This window comes from Rhamphochromis longiceps, linkage group LG18 (genome assembly GCF_057381845.1).
Source record: "Rhamphochromis longiceps isolate RC_006_pf linkage group LG18, R_longiceps_female_GT1.1, whole genome shotgun sequence".
Classification (NCBI taxonomy): Eukaryota; Metazoa; Chordata; class Actinopteri; order Cichliformes; family Cichlidae; genus Rhamphochromis; species Rhamphochromis longiceps.
The window spans coordinates 36,389,300-36,408,466 of record NC_140574.1 but is presented as its reverse complement, the minus strand read 5'-3'; the positions used below and the strand labels follow the sequence as shown (position 1 = coordinate 36,408,466).

The 19,167-nt window shown below is 45.5% G+C and overlaps 1 protein-coding gene and 1 long non-coding RNA gene across 2 annotated transcripts; one reads left to right on the top strand and one right to left on the bottom strand.

Annotated features, from left to right (window-relative positions):
* Positions 1-3,625: 3,625 nt before the first annotated feature.
* On the bottom strand, positions 3,626-4,562 carry LOC146648770 (uncharacterized). The gene is made up of 2 exons (XM_085388219.1): positions 3,834-4,562; positions 3,626-3,658 (listed from the first exon to the last, which is right to left on the bottom strand). The coding sequence occupies exons 1-2, from the start codon at positions 4,560-4,562 to the stop codon at positions 3,626-3,628; spliced, it is 762 nt and encodes a 253-aa protein (XP_085244345.1).
* Positions 4,563-13,990: 9,428 nt separating this feature from the next.
* On the top strand, positions 13,991-18,313 carry LOC146648769 (uncharacterized). Its single transcript, XR_014908458.1, has 2 exons — positions 13,991-14,158; positions 16,704-18,313. It is a non-coding gene; the product is annotated as an uncharacterized LOC146648769 (long non-coding RNA).
* The last annotated feature ends 854 nt before the right edge of the window (positions 18,314-19,167 follow it).

The following is a 19,167-nucleotide window of genomic DNA, read 5'->3' as shown; positions in this document are numbered from 1 at the left end:
CCACAGGTTGAGGAGAATCTCCACCGTGTAAATAATGTCATCTTGGAGCCACTCAAGTAGTTTGGGGGTCACTGCATGGTCAGTGTTCTGATTATGGGAGACCACTGTTGCCTTCATCCTCCACATCTTCTCGAGTTTCTCTTTCAGTCATTGGTATTTCTTGAGCTTCTTGTGTTCCTTCTTCCTGATGATATTCCTGTAAGCATTTCATGCATGCCCTGCCTATTAGTATCTTGCACACTCCTGTTATGTGCTGGATTGACCCAGGGTCATCTTTGCACAGCCTGCACATGGGGTCGTGCCTGGTGTGGTAGACCCTAGCTTCTATCGATCTTGGGCTTAGAGCTTCTTCTGCCATGATTAGTGCCTCTGTGCTTTCTGGCTATATTCCTGATGTACTCATGGATCTTTATCATTTCACCCTGGATTGTGGATCTGATACTTACCAGTCCTCAGCCTCCTTCTACAATTAGTGTAGAATTTCAGCGTGCTGGACTTTGTTTGAAACCCTCCCTGCATGTTAAGGAGTTTTCTGGTTTTGATCTCAGTGGCTTCTATTTCCTCCTTTATCTGATATCAGGAAGGATGTAGCATTCAGATCTTGTTCTTCCCATTCAGCTGACCCCTCAGGACTAGGACTGTCTGTAGGTAATTGGTGCAGCTTTCCTAGCGGCCTCTTCATAGCTATCCACATTGTATGCAATTGTTGCCTTCTGGTATGTAATTCCCTCTGTTCTGACTACCATCCTTCTCTTTGTTACCATCCGACTACACTTTTCCACTCTGACTGGCATTCCAAAGTCTTTGCTGTAGATCCTGGTGTGGTTCAGTGAATCGAAGTCTCGTTCCCTCCTGGCATACAGCATTCCAGATGCCTCTCATCTATCAGCAGTATACATTAACATTATTATTATGTACCCCAGAGGTTATGCCACCAAGGAATTGTTTAACTGCCTCCAGAGATTGGCCAGTCATCCCCCTTGACCCTAGACTCTGATCCCTCCTTGGAAGACATTTTGGTGGGATTAAGGACGTCCTTGTAGTATTCCTTCCACCACCTGACAATTTTCTCAGTTGAAGTCAGCGTTCCACCTGCACTATACACAGTCCTGAGTTGCCTGATGATTTGCTAGAATCTCTTCGAGGCAGTCTGAAAGTCTTTTTCCATGGCGTCTCTGAACTCCTCCCACACTCCAGTTTTTGACTCAGCATCTGCCCAAGCTGTGTTCCGCTTGTCCTGTCAATACCTATTAGCTCCCTCCAAAGTCTCACAGGCTAATCAAGCCCGATAGGATTCCTTCTTCAGCCTGGTGGCTCCCTTCACCTCTGGTGTCCACCGTTTGGTTCAGGGGTTACCACCATGACAGACACCAACCACCTTGCAGCCGCTCAGGGCAACGGAGGTGCTGAACATGGTTTGGACCAGTCCCCAGTCTCCCTCAGAATGCTGTTGTGGCCTCTGCCAGGCATTCCCAGTGCACCCTCACTATACGGTTAGGTACACCAGGTCTGTCCAGCATCCTCCCCTGCCACCTGATCCAACTCACCACCAGGTGGTGATCAGTTAACAGCTCAGTCTCTCTCTTTTCCTGAGTGACCAGAACATATGTCAGTAACCAGAACAGATCCTGTCACGGTCCGCTGTGACGGACCGAGTGGAGAGTGCGTGGAGGACTCAGGTGCAGACACGAGTGATAAGGAAGTGAACTTAAACAAAAGCGAGCCTTTTATTGTGGCTGATGAATACAAAAGAAGCAAACCAGAATAAGGGCAGCACAAGAGCAATAACTAAACTGGGGAAAACTAATACTGTGACAAACTAAGGGAACTCTGAGACGAAGATGATCACAAAAGACTGATCGTGAAAACATGGGGGTGAGAACACAGACGACGCGACACAGACTGTACGAAACACAGAGACTAAATACACATGAGGGATGATCAGGGGAAGTGGATGCACACGGGGAACACAGGTGACACTGATAATCATAACAAGACACGGCAGGAGTGAACGTAACACTGATGGGAGATGGGCAAAGTAAAGCAGGAAGTACACAGAGGTTCAAACAGGAGGAGAGAGAGCACGGGGAGAACGCAGACATAACGGGCTGGGGAAAACATAGAATAAAGCACAAAGAGAGACGAGGGCTCATAAATACACAGAGGGGCACACAGGGGGTAAGAGTCACGAAGGGAAAACACATAAGGAACAACGTAACAGATCAACCCAGGAAGCATGGCCTAAATAAAGAACAAAATACAAAAATACATGAAAACTAAGAATACTGGGCCCACATGGCCCAGGACCATGACACCACCCCCCCCTAAAGGGCTGGCTCCCGACAGCCCAAACCCGAGAAACAAAACACAAGCGAAACAGAAAACACCCCACCCAGGGCGGGAGGCGGGGGACCAGGACGGAGGGAACAAAACGAACCAAAAACAAGGAGCACGAGAACAAAACTGAGTCCACAAATACACAAAAGAGTCCAGAACAGGAAGGCGAATGTCCAAAGAGGCCCGAAGGCCAACCCGAGAGGCGACAACACAAAAGTCCAGTCCAACCGTTCCGGAGGCCGGCCACGGGAAAGGTGGCCACGGTGACAGAACAGATCCGGAGGCCGACCGCGCGGAAGGCAGCGGCGGCGGCGAAGGCGGAGCAGTTCAGGGGGCCGGCCGCGCGGAAGGCAGCGGCGGCGGCGAAGCAGTTCAGGGGGCCGGCAGTGCGCAAGGCAGCGGCGAAGCAGTTCAGGGGGCCGGCAGTGCGCAAGGCGGCGGCGAAGCAGTTCAGGGGGCCGGCAGTGCGCAAGGCAGCGGCGGCTCTCCAGTGTCAGGCGTACTGGCCGAGGCCCGGTGGGCACGGGACCAGCTGAGGCGGGACCAGACGAAGCACAGGCTGAGGCGGGACCAGACGAAGACTCTGAGGCTGCAGCAGACGAAGACTCTGAGGCTGCAGCTGACGAAGACTCTGAGGCTGCAGCAGACGAAGACTCTGAGGCTGCAGCTGACGAAGCACAGGCTGGAGCTGCAGCTGACGAAGCACAGGCTGGAGCTGCAGCTGACGAAGCACAGGCTGGAGCTGCAGCTGACGAAGCACAGGCCGGAGCTGCAGCTGACGAAGCACAGGCCGGAGCTGCAGCAGACGAAGCACAGGCTGGACCAGGCGTAGCAGAAGGTGGCTGGATGGGCTCCTCGGGCCCTCCAGCAGACGAGGCGTGAGGCCGGATGGGCTCCTCGGGCCCTCCAGCGGAGACAGGAGGCTGAACGGGCCCCTCGGACCCTCCAGCGGAGACAGAAGGCTGAACGGGCCCCTCGGACCCTCCAGCGGAGACAGGAGGCTGAACGGGCCCCTCGGACCCTCCAGCGGAGACAGGAGGCTGGACGGGCTCCTCGGACCTTCCAGCGGAGACAGGAGGCTGGACGGGCCCCTCGGACCCTCCAGCTGACGAGGCGTGAGGCTGGACAGGCCCCTCGGACCCTCCAGCGGAGATAGGCGGCCGGGGCAGAAAGCAGTCTGAGGCGGAGAGAAAGCTCACGCCATTCCTAGCAGGCTCAGAAGCAAACTGTACAGCCGACGTGTGAACCCCTTTCGCTGTTTCATGAACCTGGGCTTCATGTGGTACGACTATGAGAGCAACGCTAGAAAAAGTCCTGGATTCTACAGAGACAAGAACATGGTCTGTGGTTTCGTTGTGTGCTCCTTCAAAACAGTTACACACAGTTCTTTCAGCTCTGGAGCCCAATTCCGTTATAGTCTCCGGTCCCGGCAAATCAACACTCATTTCACTCTGCTTCATAGAAGGGACGTGAGGCGCAAAAACGCAGTCACTCACCGGAGTTAGTGCGGTGCAACGGCGGCGCCGGCACCGCCCCCTTCTGGTAGCTGGCGCAATGGGCGCTGATGCCACCACTGCCGAGGGTGGCGTAGCGGCAACATCCTCCTCTGCCCATATCCTCGCTAACGGCGAGGCAGGGGAAGCGAAGTCTGAGCGGGTTGGAGACGGCGAGCGGCTGGTAGGCGGTGCAGCAGGTGAGAGTTCCTCCTCTGGGATGAGCCAGGGTTTCCACCGGAGCTCGTCCTCCCGATAAGCCCGTAACACCTGCTGACGCTCATCGTCCCCGAAGTCTATGGCCTCCACCGCCTCCGTGTGCCGGTTAGTGCAGCATGACGGTGGCGGAAACGAGGAAGCCGATCCACGGTGAGGCGATGGCTGAGTGGAAGTGGGCCTCAGCGTTCCCCCTGTCGCAGCCTCTGGCTCATGAGGCAGCGGCGCCGACACCCGTTTACGGGGTGGAGGTGTGGGTGCTGAGGCGGCATCCAGGACCCTCTGGGCCAGCGCGCGGGCACGAAGCTCCTCCTTCAGGGGGCCCAGGGAGTCAAATGCCTCGACGAGGCGGGGGAGCTGTCGCAACCGTGGCTCCCGCAACATAATGGCGTCCACGGCCGCCAATCCCGTGGAAACCACTCTCGGATCCGTGCATCCGATGATGCGATCCATAACGCGGCAGAGCCTGTTCAGCTCCTCTCCCACCTCCTCCGAAATGTCCGCTGAGTCCGACATGGTCGCGTCGTACTGTCACGGTCCGCTGTGACGGACCGAGTGGAGAGTGCGTGGAGGACTCAGGTGCAGACACGAGTGATAAGGAAGTGAACTTAAACAAAAGCGAGCCTTTTATTGTGGCTGATGAATACAAAAGAAGCAAACCAGAATAAGGGCAGCACAAGAGCAATAACTAAACTGGGGAAAACTAATACTGTGACAAACTAAGGGAACTCTGAGACGAAGATGATCACAAAAGACTGATCGTGAAAACATGGGGGTGAGAACACAGACGACGCGACACAGACTGTACGAAACACAGAGACTAAATACACATGAGGGATGATCAGGGGAAGTGGATGCACACGGGGAACACAGGTGACACTGATAATCATAACAAGACACGGCAGGAGTGAACGTAACACTGATGGGAGATGGGCAAAGTAAAGCAGGAAGTACACAGAGGTTCAAACAGGAGGAGAGAGAGCACGGGGAGAACGCAGACATAACGGGCTGGGGAAAACATAGAATAAAGCACAAAGAGAGACGAGGGCTCATAAATACACAGAGGGGCACACAGGGGGTAAGAGTCACGAAGGGAAAACACATAAGGAACAACGTAACAGATCAACCCAGGAAGCATGGCCTAAATAAAGAACAAAATACAAAAATACATGAAAACTAAGAATACTGGGCCCACATGGCCCAGGACCATGACAGATCCGGGAGGCCGTTCCTCCCAATCATGCCCCTCAAGGTCTCACTGTCGTTGCCCACATGAGCACTGAAGTCTCCCAGTAGGACAACAGTGTCCCCAGGCAGAGCACCCTCAAGCACCCCACCCAGGTACTCCAAGAAGGCTGGTTCCCTGACCCGAAGGCACAGGGAATAAACGCTCTCGTCCACTATGAGAAACCCCAATGTATGTACATATTTGCATATTTTGGCATATTTTATATGTTTTGGATCATCACACTAATTTAATATTGGACAAAGACAACATTAGTTACCACAAAATGTAGTTTTTAAATGATGACTTAATTTATTATGGGATATAAGCTATCCAAACCTGCTTAACCCTGTGTGAGAAAATAAACCTAAACCTAAGACCTAGTTGTGTCACCTTTGGCAGCAAGGGTGGCAACAAACCATTTGTGATAACTGGTAAATCTTTCACATCACTGCGGAGGAATTTTTTGCCCAGTATTCATGGCTGAATTGTTTTAATTGAGCCATTTTGGTAGGGTTTCAAGCATGAATGAGCTATTTAAGGTCATGCCTGTGCATTTTTGAACCATTTAGTCTATTTGCTGGTTTTAGATCATTGTGCTGCTGAATAACCTACGCATGCTTGGGTGTCAGGACGTAATGTGCAGACATTCTTCTACGGGATCTTCTGGTAGAGAGCTGAATTCCCAGTTCTGTTATTTATGGCAATTCATTAAGGTCCTGAAGCAGCAAAACAGCATCAGACTGTCATACAACCACCACCATGTTTGATTGTTAGTATTATAACCTTTATATGAAATGCTGTGTTGTTTTACACCAGATGTAATGCAAACCTTCCAAAAGGTTGTCTCCTCGGTACACAAAATATTTTCTTGGAGATCACCAAGATGATGTTGGCAAATATAGGAAAAGCCCTTATGTTCTTTTTGGTCAGGAGTGGTTTTTTGCCTTCGTGGTTTCCCATGGATGCCATTGTTGCCCATTCTTTTTCATGCTGTTGAATCATGAACTCTGAACCTAACTGAGGCAAGTGAAACCTGCAATTCTTCTTGGTTATGGCTTCTTTGGAGATCTCCTGGATGAGACATTGGTGTTGTCTTGGAGCAATTTTGGTAGGCTGGACACTCCTAGGTTCATCACTATTTAAAATTTTCTTCTATTTGTGGGATAATGGCTGTCACTATGGTTTGCTGTAGTCCCAAAGCATTAGATTCATTAGAACATTCCAGACTTATAGATATGTCAGCGGTAGGTGCCAGGTACTTTGAGATAGCTTAATTAATGAAATAACCATTTCAATCAAATCTGCATTTTGTATTTACTCTGATTATTTTTGTCTAATAATAAAATTTGTTTGGTATACTGAAACATTCAAGCATGATAAAAATGTGAAAAAACAAGGAATCAGGACAGAGACGAATGCTTTTTCATAGCACTGTAGATTAATACTGCTGATTAACAGAATTTTTACTTTTGTTTAAACTGCATGTGTGAAGCTGATATACGATGTTGTGCGTGTGTTTTTATTTTGTAGTGCTATTATATTAAGAAAACTGAGCAAGGTGACAAATCCAAACTTGATCACATATGAATGTGTTAGTTTCATTTTTAGTTTTTACACAAAGAAAGTTCAGGTATCATAGTGTTTACATTTAAAGAAAATGTTTTTGTCCACTCACAATAAAAAAAACAAATCCTTCCAGCTATGTTAGAAAATGATTTTCCATCTAACCAGAAAAAATGTCCTTATTTCAGACAATGCTCCAGGACAGGTTTAAATGTCAAGAAGATGACGTAAATATACTCTGTATCTGTACACTACAAGAAATGGGTGAATTTAAAACTTATGCTCGTTAAGTACTGGTGTCCATTATTATTCAACGATTTTTGGCCATACAAGCAACAAAAAATAGAATCTTGCCCAAGGATATTTGACATGCAAACTAGAGCAGCCAGGGATCAAAGTTATTAAACAAGATATTTAGTTGTATATTTCTACATGGAAGCTATTGCAGTCCTTGAAATCCTTGAAAGGACTGCAATAACTGTGATAAACTGTGATTTTTACTATTTAACTGGAGATTTACGAGTTGGTTTACTGTGGTAACTCATGACAAGGTAAAAGACAAAATAAACATTGAAATATTTTAAACATAAGTTTCCATTTCTACCACTTCTAAAAACTTATAAAACATACTTGATGACACAATACACACACTAATACGTGTTTTAATGTAACCTACGATGTGTAGATGTGATGCGTTAATGTGCGCTGGTTAATTTGCATATTTCTCCTAATACAGGACAGACTATAGAGCTGTTTGAAATATGACAATTTCATATTTGAACTATGAAGCAGCAATGTACACTGCTCAAAAATACTAAAGGAGCACTTTGAAAACACATTTTTGGTCAGACATTCACACCAGTGGCATGCAGAAGGTCATTTTGTAGGGATCTGTCAGTGCTCATCCTGTTCCTCCTTCACAAAGGAGCCGAGACCAGTCCTGCAGATAGGTTAAGGACCTTCTATGATCCTGTCCAGCTCTTCTTGAGGAACCTCCTATCTCCTATCTCTCCTCTATGGTGTTGAGACTGTTCTGGAAGACACAGCAAACCTTCTGGCAATGGCACATGTTGATGTGCCACCTTGGAGGAGTTGGACCACTGTGCAACTTCTGGAGTGTCCAGGCCAAGCTACCAATAGTGACACTGAGCCAAATGCAAAAGTACAGTCAGAAAAGACCAGAAGGGAAAAATATCAGTGTCCTCCATATGTAAAGCCTTTCCTGTTTGGGGGAGTGGAGGGGGCTGTCTTATTTCCCCCCTCTAGTGCACCTGTTGTTAATTTCATTAACACCAAAGCAGCTGATTAGTGATTAACAATCCCCCCAGCTACTTAACTGACCACATTAACATCCCACAAGTGTAAATGACTTGATGATATACTCTAATAAAAACTGTTCCTATAATTTTTGAGGAGTGTATAAACACTCCTGAATAAACATATATCCTCATGCTAGTGCACTGAACTGTTATGGTTGTCAGCTGACATTGTTTTAACCTGCCAGTCTCCTTCTGTGCTACCTGAAAGTCTGATCAAGATTACTTACAGTTGTCATGGGATAACTGAAATCATAATGAAGAAAATTGGTAAACAGAAAACAGTTCATTTTGAAATTATATATTATATAAATTATAATTATATAATTGTAATATTTTCCATCGAAACATGAAGATAAATAGGTATACCTGTACGAAGTATTTATAAGTAACAGTGAGTACAGTCAGAATCAGAGTGTTTCTTATGTTTCACCTGTGTTGTAAATCAGCTGTGCTGTCGTTGTTGGTTTTGTTTTGTTTTACAATCCTTTACCGTGCTCCGACCCGTGGCTCCTCTCTCGTACTTCTCCCGTGAATCTGCTCTCGTGAAAGACACTCTTTGCTCCCAATTCCTGACAACAAAAACACACACACGTTGACAGATAAACAATAAGCGAGGTTCAGACATGATTAATCACAGCCGTACTGATGAGGATTAACTCAATGATCCAGCGTTAACTGGAGCCTGGCTGCACTGCTAAATAGGTTGCTCTTCTGACTCAGTCAGCACAGCTGATGAGGGGTGACGAGCGGCAGGTCCGGCTACCTCCAGCACTGGACACTTCCAGATTGAGAAGTTGCATCGGCGACCAAAACATCCAGGAGCGAGAGAAAAACAAAAACACAAGGAGACACTAACAAAAAACAGCACACACGAGCACAACGGGCAGGTCGGCCACAATGGACTACCGATCCGACACAATATGTGTGTATGTCGGAGCCTGTAGATGTGAGGAGTGGATGGAAATGCCACACATCTATACTGATGGCATCATTCTCAGCAGCTATGGGAGTAGGTTGGAGTTAGGGCTGAATCAGTGACATTTAAACTCCACTAACAATCCTTGGCCTGTGTAATGCCAAAGCTTATTAAAGTCATGCAATCAAGTTACAGTGAAGATACTGGGGGGAAGTTACATGTACAAGTAAAAGATATTGTTTCATCTCAGCAAACTGTGAAAACTACAAAGAGGAGCAGAGGAGCAGCGGTTAATAGCTGCAGGCTTTGTGAAGTCTTTAAAATATACATGGAGTATTTTTAGCATCTGTCAAAAGGCGCCTGTATGTGATGGTGGACTCAAAGGCAGAGCCCGATGCAGACACAGCAGACACACAAGCTTTATTTACAGAACGTGAATGCAAGAGTAAATTCAACAAGGGACTCGTGGCTTGGTGACTAGACATGGCAAGGGTGTAATGGTCTAATGCAGTGAACTGTGAACAGAGGAGAGGTGGGTAGCGGGGAACTGTTAACTACTTATCCAGGAGTGAAGTGTGAATGGCTTAGTTTGAAGGAAGAGTCTGTGATGCTTTGGGGGGGTGGGGGGGTGACGGTCCGCGATGAGGGCTGACCTGAGTTCCAAGGGATCCTGTGAGGAGTAGTAACAAGAGGGCAGGTAGGTGCGATATTGAAACCCCATTCCGGGAGACGGCGCGTGAAGCTGGGTGGCAAATGCTGGAAGTATGATCTGATGTCTAAGCTTAACTGAGGAGTGGAGCAGTTTCATGACCAGAGAGCTGTAGCACAAAGAAAAGAAAGTAATGGGCTGAGTACTGGCATAACCTGTGATACACGGGATGAATCTTTAGAGATGTAGGGAGTTTGAGTTTGACAGCGGATGGTGAGATTTTTACGGTCGAGGCGTGGGGCAGACCGAGTGAAGTGAGTGAGTGGACCCAGGAGCAGACAGAGGCGAGGAGACTGAACTTCAGTTACAAACCAAAAACGAGCCTTTATTGTGGCTGACATGAATACTACTCAAATGGAAGCAAACATGGGTAAGAGCTAACTGAAAACCTACACTGGGAAAAACTAAGATAATTGAGCAAACACAGAAATACACATGAGGTGATCAGGAGAAGTGGCGACACATGAGGACACAGCTGACTCGAATAAAACATAATGACAACACATCGGAGAGTAACACCGGACACACTAATATGAGACACAGACCTTCAAAGTAAAACAGGAAACATGACAGGCACTGAACTAAACCTAAGAACAAACTCAGAATAACACTGAAACGTAGGACTATCATATTCAAAACAGGACAACTAAAGAATCTGAAAATAAACCGTAATACAGAAAAATACCAAAATACAAGAAACTGAAAATGCTAGGTCAAAGTGACCCAGAACTGTGGCAGAGATGATGGTGTCGATATCATAGGGCCCAATGAACCATCTTGCACCATGGTTCAGTTTACGGGAGTTTGACTTGAGAGGAATAGCCATACCTTCTTTCCAGGGGTGTACTGGGGTGCTGGTGTCCAAAGCTGATCCGAGTAGTGGTGCTGGTGGTTGACAGCTTTATGCAAGGCTTCCAGAGTTCTGACCGAAACGTTGCGCCAGTCCCGGAGGTGGTGCTGGAGTGAAGGATTTGTGATGTCAGCCTCCTCCTTTGGAAGCAAGCTGAGTGACGCTTCAAATAGAGACCGGCGGATGATGAGGTGTGTGCATTGTGCGCCTACTCTACCGACGGGAGATTTGAGGTACAGGTGGACAGGTTGTGAGTGATGACACAGTGGAGAGTGGATTCCAACTCCTGATTCAGCCGTTCTGTCTGGCTGTTGGTCTTTGGGTGGTAACTGGAGCTGAGGTTGACTTGGGCCCCTAGAACAGAAAGATTTCTAAACCTATGAGGTGAACTGGGGGCCTCTGTCCGAGGTGATCTCCGAGGTGATTCCATGAGGTTTGAAGATGTGATATACCACAAGCTTCACTGTTTCTGTGGCTGTGGGGCGTTTGTCCAGGCCAATGAAGTGTGCTGCCTTAGAGAATCTGTCAAGTACAGAAGGGATTACTGATTTTCCTGTGGAGACAGGTAAGTCAGTGACAAAAACGAGAGAAATATGGGAACAGGGGTGTGATAAACCACGGCATGTTTATGCTTTTAAGCATCTCTGTATTAACACGGTAGCTTGTTCACACGACTAGGCTGCAGCATTCCAACTGCCAGCCACACACCAACAACAACAACAACATGACAGGACCCTACACCACTCTTAAGCTGGTGAGGCATGATTGCGATGCCGCGCAGGTGCGTCCGCCTTCCCAGCCGCGGCACCACCGCCTACGTCCTGCCACAATAGCCAAGAAGGTATGGATAGAGGCTGAAGCAGGCCCAATGGCTTCTGAGTTTTGGTCTTGCTGCCAGCACAGACCAGCACTAGTCCTGCACATCCTTCTCTGTCATTCCCCACCAGAAGTGACGCTTCAGCAGAGGGATGGTCCGACCTACCTCATGATGACATGAAGACCTGTAGGCCCAGCTTAGTACCAAAGCTAATGCTTCTGAGGGGACATGTCGCCAGCCCAGGGGCCCAGTTCCTGGATCTGGCAGAGCCTGCCGAATCATTTCCTCAATCCCCCAAGAGATGAGGCCCACGCGGCAGAAGGCAGGTAGCACAGTTGACAGCTCTGAGGGATCTGCGTCAGGGGCGTACTAGTGGAACAAGGCATCTGCCTTGGTGTTCTTGGACTCTGGATGGAAGGACATAGCAAACTTGAAACAGTCAAAGAATAAGGACCACAAGGCCTGGTGGGCATCCAGGCGTTTAACTGTCTTGAGGTAAGTGAGGTTCTTATTGTCAGTGAATGGAAGTTCAGCCCGCTCTAGCAGATGATGCCACTCTTCTAAGGCCAGTTTTATAGTTAACAGTTCTGTCTCCTACATTACAATTTTGCTCCGCGGGGGAGAGACAGCATGAAAACAATGCACAGGGTTGTAGCTCGGGGTCCAGAGTGATGCAAAAGCATCGCTCCGACTCCAACATCAGACACATCAACAACAAATGATTTAGTGGTGACAGGATGAATCTGAACAGGAGCTGAGGGGAACAGATGTTTGAGCTTTTTGAAAGCTGATTCAGCTTCAGGTCTCCAGTGGAAGAGTTTTTTGGTGGAGGTGAAAGTGGTGAGTGGTGCAGCTACCTGGCTGTAGTTTCGTATGAAACAGCGATAAAAATTAGCAAAGCTGAGGAAGCGTTGAAGCTGTTTTCAGGAGGTGGGAAATGGTCATTCCTTGACCGCTTGGATCTTCTGTGGAGACACGAGAGCGTTGAGTGGACGCTGGCGCATTTTGGCTGCTGCTGCTCTCTCTCTATACTTATTGCTTAATATAGTTAGAGAAGTTTTTTTATTCTCTGAACCTATACCTGTATTTAAATTGTCTGCTAGGTAAGGCGTTTGCATTAGTCATTTACCAACCTTAAATGCCTCAGCTTCCACCTCTTGCATTCCTCCATTCTGAAGTTATTTCTAGCGAGGTGTCTATGAACCTGCACAGCTACTATATTTTTCAAGTCGAAGAACTTCCTTTTCCCGTTCTGCCTCCTAATATTCATCTGAACTTCACCAACTCAAAGCTGTTGGCCGCCACCTGGAATGTGTCTTCAGCAAAAATGGACGTACTATTCTTAAGACTTAAGGATATCTATCTCAGTCATATACAACATTATGAAGAAGCTATTTATCATGCTAAATCATCTTACAACACTTCTATTATTAAGTGCACTGATGAAAATACTCGTACTTTGTTTTCTATATTACATAATATTGTTAAACCTCCAGATACCTTTGCCAGACATACCCACTCTGCTGCAGTCTGTAACAAATTTATGGACTTTTTTAAATACCAAAATTGTTAATCTTCACAGTTGCCCTCTTCTTGTGGTCAATTGTTCTATTTGCATGTTTTCTCCTACTCAACTGTTATCTTCTCTATCCAGTTTTGAACTTCCTATAATAATTCAAATATCTTCTATTATTAGTAAGTAAAAGTTATCATAGCGTAAACTCAATCCACTGCCCATTTGAATAATTGTAGAGCAATTTTAAATTTGCCTTTCCTCAAATTTGCCAAAATTCACAAAAATATAGTAGCTGCACAGGTTCATAGACACCTCACTAGAAATAAATTGTATGAACAGTTTCTATTTGGTGATCATTCATTTCATAGTACAGAAATAGCTCTAGTAAAAACCACAAATGATTGTTTTGCTTGCAGCTGACTCTGGACTCATCACTATCCTCTTTCTCCTTGACCTTTGTGATATTATTCTGTTATTATATGTTACCTTATATATGTAATCAAAGTAGTTGAATTAGAATACTGCTGTAGATCATATTATACCCTTTAAAATAGAGTGTGTGATCTGTATGTAGTTTAGTTCTCATTATACTTTTGAGTTAACAGAACATATTCACATATTAGTTCATTAGATAAATGTGCATCACTCTGTATCCTTGATCTGCTGGGAATGTGTTACACTGTTTTCTTGACATGCTTAATTGTTGAATCATGAAGAGAAGGTTGTAAGCAGAAGACTCTGTGTCTAAAGACAGGGGAGATAGACAGACCACATTCCACACCCCCACCTTACAGAAAGCAGAGAAACAACTGCCGAGGTCATAACTTAGGCGCTGTAACAGAGAAAAAATGTGATGTTTTGGCTTTTACGACTAGCTGGGGGCCACTAGAGACTATAAAAAGCTGAGCAACCCGTCACCATTTTGAGACATGTGCCTGACCCTCTGGTAGCATCTCTCCCGTCCGGACGTTGTAATGCTCTTATTGTTGATTTGTATGGAAATAAATGATTGTTGATTGAGCATTGATACACCGAGTATTGTCCCTCCTTCAGCCCAAAGATTCAAAGAACTGCGTGTTTTCAACAACTTGGTGCCGTGTGACCCGGATCTTTGGTGTGCTGAGGAGGTGTAGATTTGACCTTTGGTGAGATCGTGAGGCGAGGTGAACAGAGGACCGGTCCAAAAATAAAAAGGTAAGCACAGCCTGTTGTATTATAAATACCAAATGTGCATATTGGGCTTTCCAAATTAATCTGTTCACTGAGTCACATGTATTTTCACAGTAAATTTGTCGGTGTCTGGTTTTTGGCGCAAGATACTAACAACATAAGTTGAGGCTGAATTCCAGTGTGTTAAATAAACTGCTTCTACCGAGATACTAATAACATACTACGTTGGTCTAGATTGCAGTAATCTGCTTCTACCGAGATACTAATAACATACTACGTTGGACTAGATGCAGCCACTTTACCTTCCACATTTAATTTTGTCTAATACTGGCTTCTGTAGCAATAATACATTAGAATTTATTCTGAAGACGCGGCCATTAGTTCAGTACATTGAAGTCGAGGTTTGAAGTTTGTTTATGGTGTCGGTTACGTCCTGGCTCTTGCCGGCTATGAAATAGAAGTTGATTTAAGGAAAAGCAGATGCTGGCTTCACGGTGCGGTTAAACACTGGCAACGCGAGAGCGAAACACGTCCGTAGGTTTGGTTTATGATACGGCCGTGTTCCGGTGATATGCGGCCGTGAAGTGCAGTAGTGGTTGGTGCTAATTTTAGTACATTGAACAGAGGTTTGACGGTGGTTTGTGGCGTCAGTCGAGTTTTTTTTTAAGGGCTGCGGTCATAAAACAAAGTAAAATTTTACTTGCCAAGAAGTACATAGAGCAAAACCTGGTTTATGATGTCTGGTATAACTTCGGGGATGCAAGCATCACTTTTATGATGCGACTTTGCCCCGTGGTGGCGGTCATAAGCGCAGAGAAAAGGGTATTTTGGTCTATGGTGCAGTGTGCTTTCAGAAGATCTAATAGTTGAGCTCAGAGGTTTCTGTGTAAAATTCCCGCTGAGGAAAAGTGTTGTGTGTGAGTGTCAAAGCGCGCTCTGGGTGAGAGAGTGTGTGTGAAGCTGCGAGGCGCGCTCTGGGTGCTGTCTTGTGGGTGAAGCGCGCACTGAGTGAGAGTGTGAGTGAGGCGCGCTCTGAGTGTGTTTTTTGTGTGGAGTGTGAAGCGTGAACACAGTGACAGTGACGGTTGATGTGTTTGATTAGGAGGACATTAGAGCAAATACACATTTTAGGATCAAAGGTTGATGCCTAGTGTACCTGTGGAACTTTGCCCTAGGAGTGGCGACCCTCCTGTCCGTGGACGCGTGGCCAGGACCGGCGTTGTCCGGGTGCCGAGGTGGTGACTTGGGGAGGTGAGGGCCCCCGCATAGCTACGGAAATAACACTGGAACGGCCGTGTAATCACGGGTTCACATTTATTTCCGGACTAGAACAAGACACATTTTGCGAACAAACGTTGAGTCTAGATTAGTAAAGAAATATAAAAAGGTTGAATTCCTCGTTTCAGTGGTTGAAATTGTTGTGTGCCTGTCCCCTGACGAGTGTGAAATTAAAATAAAGAGGGAATTTGGAGCCACATGGAGATAGACGGGCATAATTGGGTGTATTACTCTGTGGTGTAATAAAAATAAAAAGGAGAGATAGTAAGAGGTGTGCAGTGGAGAATTATGGAGGAGTACAGAGAGGAATGTGTTGGGAGACTGGCGTACAGTTTACGCTGTCAAGGTAGGCGGGTTGCCTGCTTATCTGTTTAACAGTGATGAAAATGAAATTAAATAAATCTCTTAGTGTGTTAATACAGGAAGCTGCGGACCTGGACCAACTGCCCCCACAAGCACAGCGGCCGAAGCAAAATTATAGGTAATGGGAACCACACCCAGCACGAATCAGCAGCTGTGAAAAAGACAGCAGCGAGGAGAGAATTAGAGGAGAAATTAAGAGAAGTTTTAACACATAAAATTGGGGCCAACGGACTTGTGGAGGTTGGGAAGGCGTCCGGAGCATCACAACAAAAAGGTGAAACAAAAACACACACAAGCAGAGAAATCTGAGAGAAAGGCTCCTTTTAAGGTAACGCCTAGTTTGAGAAAAGATAAAATTAACCTGCTTTTATACAAATGCACATACACGCAATGAAGAAACAGCTTACACTCATGAACACGTGAAGATTTTCCAGCAAGGTTAAAGAAAAATTAACATACTTAAATGATGAAGTCTATACATTACTGACAAAGAAACCCTCTGGGTTGCAGGACAACAATTTAACTAAAAAAAAAAAAAAAGGAACACTGGTCTAACCAACCAGGCAAGACACAACAAATTTAGTGGTTAAAAGATTCAAATTGTGACATGTTTTCTGTTGATTGATTAATAAAAGTGATTACTGAATGAAAGAAAGTTCCTTTTTTGGGCTTTTAAACATGATCTTAAGAATTTTAACATGTACCGGTGTTGTCCTGTCAACTTGGTGGGTTAGGAGTTGATTATATCGGGAGACAAAAAACAAAAAAAGGGGGAGAGAAGGCTGACACAGGGCCTGGCCCCATTGCCTCCCCTCTGAATAACACAGCCAACACAACAACATTTTCCTGTTCGTTTGTTTTTGTTTTTTGTTTGTTTTTGTTTTGTTTTGTTTTTGTTTTTGTTTTTTCTATACATATTTAATTACAGGCTGCTTTGCCGGCCCTGAAAGCCGAGGCTGACTGGACTCCTGCTCTCCCCCATACGTGACACTGACCAAATGCTGCAACAGCTGGACCCACAACAACGACCTGAGAATGTCAACAGACCTGCAGGAATGTGATCTCATGCAGCCGAGACGGAGAGCACTAAACCTAAGGCCCGTTTCACTACACGGGGGAAAATTCCCAGACTGCGTCAGCTGACAGAGCTGTGACGAGACGCCCGCCAAGCCCGAATGACAAGTAAGGCCGAGCGAAAGAATGCTGACCTTGATAACTTTGCATTCACACTGTGCAGGACAGTGATGGACCAACACGGATGATCGGGTGGCGAAAAAGGGCGTGACCGAGACAAGAGGAGTAACTGAGGACAGAAGGCACCTCAGAATGGACAAAAACACAGAAGAAGATGCAGGTTTCACCTGCGGTGAACATCGACACTGGAGAAAGGACTGCCCCAATTGGGGTCAGAACCAGGACGGACTGAATTTTGAGCAGCAGCAGCAGCAGCAGCAATGGTCGCAAACAAACTGAAAAAGGAGGGGGGCAGGACCCCAGGGCATGCTTCAGGCCGTGGTTTACCCAGAACACCAGAACAGGAAAGTGATGAACACAAACACACACACAAACACACACATCTACATGCACTGACTCAGAATGAAGAGAAACACACACACACACACACACACACACACACACACACACACACACACACACACACACACGCTGATGCAATGAAGAATGCTTTGCTTATGCTGATATGCAAAATGCTGCACACAAACATCCCAATGCATAATTTTTATGAGGAGCCATTGATTACCATTAAATACTTAGAATGTGTTATATGTCACCCAGAGGGCATTTATGTAGATTTTAGGAATAAGGTCTAAAACGGTTTGGTTATGAAAACAATGTCTGTGCGTGATGTCTGTTTATGGCTCAAGGCCTTGACTGAATTCTTTGCTGTGCTTCACACAGCCCTGATGAGGAACAGTGGCACAGAGTGAAAATGATGAATTAATAGTGTAAGTTTTAGGTTGGAGTACGGCATTTTCTGTGATTGAGTTTTAATTCAAGGAGGAACAAAAGGTGTTACGGCACCTGAGGTTCTCATTCCCACACAATATTGTCCCGGCAGGAAGCAAAATGTTCCTGTGAATTTCTGGTTGATTGTTTGGTTTTGTTTAGCGCTAGCTTGATTTTATCAGTGAGCTTTGGCTTGTGTTCTTTCTCGTAAGCGAGAGAGGGATAGTTTTATGCTTGGACATGTCTGCAACGGGCCCTAGTTTGTGTTATTTTAGTAGTATTTTGTTGGTTATGTCTGTTTTCGTTTTTGTTACAGTGCACTGGAGAAAAAACATCTGAGAGGTGTGATCCACCGGTGGTGATATGTTGATATTTTGTGAGTTTATGATTTAACAATCAGCTCTTTGAACCAGGCCTGAAAGATTGAAATTTAAAGCGCTATAAAATATTATTACTGTAAACAGTTGCAAAGTGTGCTTCTCCATGATTGTAATTGGCTTGGGAGAAATTCACTTATAGGGAACACTGATCTAAAAGGATTGCACCGAGTCAATCCGGCCCAAAAAACAACAAGGAATTGTTTTCCTTTAAAATGATGACGTCATCTTGCTGGTGATGGATGCTCGAATAGGTTGCGCGTGAGACTCCATTATCAGCAACATCTGGTATGAATGTGTATGGAGGTATGCATGTGAATGGACTGTGATGGACTGACGACTAAAAGTTTTGACTGACTTGATACTGAGACAATGACTGCACCCACTTTAGGATTAGTAAATGCCAATAAACAATTTATAAACAATTCACCCAGCCGACAAGAGAAGGGTGGATGCTTCGCTTTGTTTTGTTTTGTTTTTTCAGGAGCAGGAGGATAAGAGAGACTGGAGGAGGAGACTCTAGCTTCACATAAGTATGAACTGCAGACTTAACACTGTGGTTGCTGATTTTGAGTTACCGATGTTTGCATTAAGAAAACTGTGCTATATTAGCTGTGTTTTGAGTAAGGTATCATGTTATATTATTGGGAATGCCAAATGCTACAGTGGAGAAGACTTTTGATGCCACTCATGACTGGAACATGTTATTATTAACCATAGCAGGCCACTGTAAAAAGTCAATTAAATTTTATAGAGGAAAATCGCCAAAATTGAACAATACCTATGAATGACTGGCCATATTCAGAATAGAGATATGCAATAATAAACATTGGTCCACGTGATTTAGGTTCTCACTTGAAATAGTAAGTTATTAAATGTAGAATATAATCGACAGGGACATCTGATAGGATGTGGTACTGCAAAAGAACAAGAGCAAAGTAAATAAAGAAAATATTGTGTTTAGTTTGGATAAATTCAAATTAAAATGTACCATTACAAAAAGAATTGGTTAAAACTAATTAAAACTGATATAAAATTGGAAAATCTGAA